Source organism: Thunnus albacares, chromosome 8, assembly GCF_914725855.1.
Source record: "Thunnus albacares chromosome 8, fThuAlb1.1, whole genome shotgun sequence".
Lineage (NCBI taxonomy): Eukaryota > Metazoa > Chordata > Actinopteri > Scombriformes > Scombridae > Thunnus > Thunnus albacares.
This window is the reverse complement of record NC_058113.1, coordinates 26,792,040-26,798,510: the sequence shown is the minus strand read 5'-3', so window position 1 is coordinate 26,798,510 and position 6,471 is coordinate 26,792,040. Positions and strand designations below refer to the sequence as shown.

Here is a 6,471-nt window from a genome sequence, read left to right as displayed (position 1 = left end):
GTAATGTTTATAACGTGTGTAGAGTGGATTCCATTTACGTCTTCTTATTTTGTTTGTGTTTACTATTCTTAGCTCTTATCTGATTTCTTTGTTTCCTGCACTGCTGTAACACGCACATTTCCCCTCTGGGGATCAAAAAAGCCTTATCTTAAAATCATTTCTAAGTACAGATTAAGACTTCAAGGAAATCAGAATGGGGTTGATAAGCTATATAATGCAGACAGGGTTAGGAAATGTGGTGAGGTTTATTTTTAATTTTATCATTATTGCTTTTTTTTTTTTTCTTCTATAGACCAATCAGTATTCAGATGATTTAATGTCAAGAATCTGCACACTCCGATGCAGTAGGTGGCGGTATGCAACTTTAACGTCGGTTTGGAATCCGCCAATAGACAAAAAGAAGAAGAGGAGGAAGGAGGAGGAGAAGAAGAAGAAGACGCAGGAAGCATCTTTGGATGTGGAGGGTGGATGATACAATGTTAGCAAAATAGAGGACTTTGATTCAGTTTATTAAGGCTGCCGTGTTTTACATTACCGAAAAGCCTCGGATTGGTGTATTAACTGTGACTAAGCTTTTTTTCACGAGCGTGTGTGTGTGCGCGGCTGATATCTGATAGCCTAGCATCCTTGTAGCTAGTCTGACGCTTTCCATACAGCGTGCTAACATTTAAAAACAGTTTGATTTGGAAGATGAATTTGGTTAAAAACAGAACTTTGCACCCGCACCTGCGCGACGAAGAAGCTCTGGTGGTGGAAAATGCTATCCGGTTGGCGATAGACTCGATAATAAACGTGCTGTACGGCGTCAACAGTGCCAGGACTCATGAGTATCAGCGGATGGTGGCCGACAGGGACAAAGAGATCCAACGGCTGGAGTGCAGGCTGACGGAGATCGAGCAGGAGCTGCAAGTGCTGCGCCGACAGGGATGCACCTGCGGGCTGTTGGGAAACGAGCACAGCCTGGTGGGATCACAGACCTCCGCTGACCGGCAGGAGGGAGAGCAGAGTGGTTTCGAGGCAGGTTGCATTGACACCGAGATGACAGCAGGGCAGCAGGAGTGTGAAATGAGTATCTCTTGTGAGTAAACATGACTGCAAAGATGATTAGAGCAGGAATGCACCCTCTAAAGTTAAAGATCTGTTACTTTAACCTATTGTTTTTGTTGACGTTTTCTTTATGCTAAGATATGTCCTCATTGTACAGTATGTATGTGTCGTAATAAGTTTCTTTATTGTTACATCTCATTACACAAGTATAAGAGACTAAAAATCTCAGGTTACAGCTTCTCCAAAATGCAGTCAGGGAAAAAGCAATATTTAAAGGTGCAGTGTGTAGGATTTAGTGGCATCTAGTGGTGAGGTTGTAGATTGCAACAAACTGCCCCCCCCCCCCCCCTTCCCTTTCAAGCGTGTAGGAGAACCTACGATGGCTGCCAAATTTATGAAATATGCGAAACACCCTCTCTAGAGCCAGAGTTTTGTCTGTCCGTGCAACATGGCGGGCACGGACGGTGACCTGCTCCCTATGTAGATATAGGGCTCATTCTAATGAAACAAAAACACAATGATTCTTATTTTCAGGTGATTATACACTAATTAAAACATAATTGTAGATATTATATTCTATTTATGTCAAGTCCGTTCCACTAGATGCCACTAAATTCTACATACTGGTCCTTTAAAATAGTAAAAGCAATAGTAATAGGTAAAGAATATAGGCTAAACAACAAAAAGAGTATAAAACATATGAGTGCATGTATGTATGTAAACTGCTGTGTGAATGTGTCCTATTTATAATTAAATATGAATAAATATCTATATTTACTGTATATATCATATGTGTATGTGCTTTTATGTGTGCTTATGTAGGCGTGTGTGACATCAGGCCGTCAGAGTCCTTTGTTCATAAGCTTGGTGTAAAAATCCATCAACCATATTTTTCCCTTTTAAACAGTGGTGGAAGGAGGAGTCAGGTCCTTTACTCAAGTAAAAAATACTCCATTACAAGTAAACTACATAACCACTTTCTATACAGTTAGCTAGTTTAGTCCAGTGGTTCCCAACCTAGGGGCCGAGCCCCTCCAAAGCGTCACCAGATAAATCTGATGGGTCGTGAGATGATTAATGGGAGAGGAAAGAAAAGAAAAGAAAGTTCTGATAAACAAATCTGTTTTCAGTTTTTGGACTTTTTCTTTTATATTTATATATAGTTTGCTGAAATATTGGATCATTTGAACATTTATTGAAATGAAACCACATTCAAAGGACAGTGACAAAGTATGAAATTGGCAATAAAGCATCATTATTAAACCAAATAAAAATATTTCATATTTTATATTTTACATGGGATATGCATGAACAAGTATGTACAGTATGTTATCATACATTGTGACGTGGGGTCATGTTTAGGGTGCATCAGACCCACTAGAGGTCAAACTCCCTGCAAGACCTCTTTTAAACATATTGTTATAAAAATCTAATAACAGAAATCCAAAAATACTTTTTGGGGATTTAGATATAGATTATATATCTATGCATTGAACCCTCAGAGATCCACAGGGGCGTCTGTGTACAGTAATGAGTCTAAATGTAATTTGTTACTTCCACTTCTGATATTTTCCTATTTTTGTCTCCTTCTTCCACAGTAGGTCTTTTTGCAAGACCCCACTCACACGTCTCCTCCCAAAGCCAGGAGTCAGCTCTCCCTTCATCCCCTAGCAGAATGGGTCTGGACCAGACCTGCACCTCCCACTCCTCAGAAACCTCAGGCGTATCAGAGGTAGTCAGGAATCTGCCTAAGTCTCCCAGCAGCATCGTCGTCAAAGAAGAGCCGTGTGATGTCGACACTGTTTTGATCAAGTGGGAAATGAGTGAGGAGAGATTCGGGGAACATCAGGAGAGTGCAGATATTCCAGGTCAGCACACATATTGAATGTATCGTAACACTAGGACTGGGTTTTGAGGGTATTGAAAACGTAAAGTATTCAACGTTAAGACTTGTTTCCATATTATTTGACCATATTCTTTGTGTCAAATGTCAGAAAATGGCGATTAATGTCTCCCAAAACCCAAGATGCAACCTAAAATATCTTGTTTTGTCCCTACCAGCAGTTTACAACTCAAAGATATTCCGTTTATTTGTTTATTCTATTATATTAGAGCACAGAAGATAGCAGAAAATATTCACATTTAAGAAACTAGAACCAGAGAAACAATTAATCAGTTATCAAAATAGCACATAACATATTTATATTCAACAAAGTGGGGTATCAAAAATCTTCAAACAGCACCCAGCCTTATGTCTCAGGAGGAGAAGAGCCTTGACTAAATACCATCACTGTAAAAATGTGTTTGCATAGTTCGTGTGGTTGCCTGACTAAGAAGCTTTCCCTTCTGATCCCGTTAGAAAAACTGGAGACCAGAGAAAGAGAAAAATTCAGGGAGAAACCTCAAGCAGACCCAGGCGGACTCCAAATGGCTGAGGGAGAACACCTGAGGTGAGTTATTTCATCAGTACAGATGAGTCCAATAATTGTGGCCTACAGTTACCTCATTACCTGTTTATCAAAGGGAAAATCCACAATAAAACCCTGCATTTATATTTGCTGTGAACAATTAGTCAAATGTAGACGATGTAATGTTATGCTGAAACATTTTCATCACACCTGTTAATAGCGGGACAACTGCAGGTTTTGGCATCAGTTTTTCCAGAATCAGTTTTTTAGAATCATTTAGTATTCATTTTTTTCATTATTTCAATTTTTAAAGCAGAAAAGCAGCAGATGCTCGCATGTGACAGGTGAAACCAGCCGATATTTTTTGCATTTTTGCTTGATAAATAACTTTAAATGTCTCGGTTATGACTCAGATTGAATTGATTTTCTCTTTTCTCCTGATCGATTAATTGGCTAACTGTGTCAGCATTAGATGCAGAGATATCTCCAGCAATAGTACTCACAATAGACCTGAACGCCAAGCAGCCGGAATGAATTGATGCCTTTCTACTCACCTGTGATTCAACGTACACTTGTCCTCTTGGGATTTTCAAAGAACAGGAAATTAGTAAAAAGAAATTGAAGTAAATGTATTTATTTATTTATTTATAGAGGACAGTACTCATGAATCAACAGTAACATCAAATTAAGAAGAAAACAAATGGAAAAAAATGTTTGACGAGTCTTTGTCTTAACAATGTTAAACAGACAATACAATCAGATGATAAAATGGAAATAATAATGCAAAACGGGGGTAAAGTGGACACCAAATAAACAACTGAACACAAAAACTCCCCGGATACACTGTGCACGATCGATCGACAATGTCCGACAGTGTACAGGTGTCTACTTGGGGAACGTGTTGATGTTAATACTCAGCAGTGGATAATCTCACATTAAATGTTGCTTATCTGTTTTGCCATCGTAAAGACGAGCAGCAACATGTGTCAGTTGACAACAGCAGTGGTCATTCAACACCGGATTGCAGGAGATAACAGTCATACATATTTTTTTTGATGAACAGTTTAGTAGTTTAAGAGTGTGGTGGCGTTCCTGTTCATCTGATTTCTCCTTTATGGCCTACTAGAATTGCTTAGTTGGCAAATATTGACATCTATCAATGTGCTGACAGTAGAGGATATGTAATAGCACATATTATTAACTGCACACATCTGTTCATTTCTGGATTATTTCAGTGTATTTAGTTGAGAATAAGAATATTGTGTTAATCTATACTTAAAAAAAAACCCAAAAATCAGAATTTGGAGTGCTTGGTGAACTGCATACCTACTCATTTGTGTGATCCTGTCTTACCTTTCGTCCTCTTCAGGAACAAGAAGAAGAGCGTCCCGATGTCCGAGCTGCCAGAAGAGGCCCAGAGACTGAAGAGAGCAGCCTGGCGGGCGGCTTCCAGACGCTATTACGCCCGAAAAATAGCCCGCCAGCAGACAAACCCCTCGCGCTCCAGCTCCTTCCCCAACATCACAGACTCCCAATATTCACAATCCATCTCTTTCGTGGATAAGAGGAAGAGGACGCTGATATCCGAGTTACCTCAAGAGTCTCAGACGTTGCAGAGGGAGGCTTGGAGAGCCGCGTCCAGGAGGTACTACGCGAGAAAAATGGCTCGCCACCAGACAGAGCCCACACAATACGGACACCTTCTCCAGAACATAGAGACATCTGAAGAAACACAAGGACCTAACAGAAGAGGATCCCGCACCAGCAGAGGAGGAATCATGTGCAGCTGATGAAACAATGCTGCTGCGGCTGAGGTCATGCGGGGTTTTCTATCGAGCATAATTAAATGTTAATTTCATCCTAGAACACCGGACTATGTGAATGTTTGTATTTTGTAATATTTTCAGTTGATTTGTATTGATGATGTCGAGATTTGTCTCATGTCTACTCCTAACAGTTTGATCCCTGTGTTCTGAATGATCATCGGTGTTCCTTCATAGTTAAATTATGCAACTAAACATCACCGCATTCACATCCTTCTTTTGCCTTCTTCATTACATGCCTGTACAAAACGCTCCTCGCAAATGAAGATTTGAAGAAATGTAATCTGAGGCAATATAAAAACTATTGTACAGTATTACTCATTTTAACAGCTACTGTATCAATGCAGCGCCCCTGGAGTCCAGTGTCTGTAATTACAATCAAGGCATCTATAATTGTCAACTTAACAAGCTCAACATCTTTTGACCAGTTGGAAGTTTTATTGGTAAGACTTTAAAATGTGGTTTTCGCTCTTTTTTTTTCAAACATAATAATAAAAACAAGATCATTTAAATGCAACTGTGGTGTTGTTCTGTTTGTAATCACAGAATCATGTCTGTTTTCATGTCTCTTAATCATTACATTCAGTTTCATCTTCTTCCTGTTTTTTTTTTTAATCAGTATGCGTTTAAGTGTTTGCAGTGCATGAAAACCTGAAGCAAAATGGACTTACTGACCCCTAAGTAAAGAAATCTTTTTTTCTTGTTCATATTTTTACCTCTTGAAATGATCCACAATAAAAGAAAAAATACAACATTTCCGTTTGTTTATGTCTTGTTTATTTTATTTTTCTTTACACACTGAATGAAATCAGACATTCACAGTATCATGTAGGCTTGTTTGGGGAGACATAAGGCAATATGTGCATTCAAGTGAAACAATAAAGCAGCTTTTTTACTAACTAACTGCGGAGGAACATGAAATCCCAAGCACATACATGAAAAAGAACACAAATTAATAATAATAATAAAGAGTCTTGGATATATTTCGTATGATTTGTGCAGGCTTTTCTTTCTGCTTACTAGTCCCTGCCTCCTGACGTCGTTATTGTGGCTTTTAAACCGTCAACAGAGGGCTCCTACCCCCCAGCTAAAAAAAAAACAAACAAAAAAAACAAGGACGTCTTGCAACAGAGGCCGTTTGTCACCACAGCCTAAATATTACGCATATTAACCGCCGCCAGACGCACAGCTGA

At 39.2% G+C, this 6,471-nt stretch overlaps 1 protein-coding gene across 2 annotated transcripts; it reads left to right on the top strand.

The window, feature by feature from the left end:
- The first annotated feature begins 395 nt into the window (after positions 1 to 395).
- Positions 396 to 6,032, top strand: LOC122986966. Of its 2 annotated transcripts, none has more exons than XM_044358526.1 (4): positions 396 to 1,078; positions 2,649 to 2,915; positions 3,407 to 3,497; positions 4,825 to 6,032. In XM_044358526.1, the coding sequence occupies exons 1-4, from the start codon at positions 691 to 693 to the stop codon at positions 5,243 to 5,245; spliced, it is 1,167 nt and encodes a 388-aa protein (XP_044214461.1). In that variant the 5' UTR covers positions 396 to 690; the 3' UTR covers positions 5,246 to 6,032. The 2 variants fall into 2 exon arrangements, with proteins under 2 accessions (XP_044214461.1, XP_044214460.1); XM_044358525.1 differs by having other exon boundaries at positions 397 to 1,078; positions 2,646 to 2,915.
- Positions 6,033 to 6,471: the final 439 nt, after the last annotated feature.

Excerpts from the sequence above, each read along its gene's own strand:
- LOC122986966 (XM_044358525.1), top strand. The coding sequence starts at position 691 with ATGAATTTGGTTAAAAACAGAACTTTGCACCCGCACCTGCGCGACGAA. Across the intron at positions 1,079-2,645 it reads GTGTGAAATGAGTATCTCTT|TAGGTCTTTTTGCAAGACCC; the intron begins GTGAGTAAACAT and ends CTTCTTCCACAG. Across the intron at positions 3,498-4,824 it reads GCTGAGGGAGAACACCTGAG|GAACAAGAAGAAGAGCGTCC; the intron begins GTGAGTTATTTC and ends CGTCCTCTTCAG.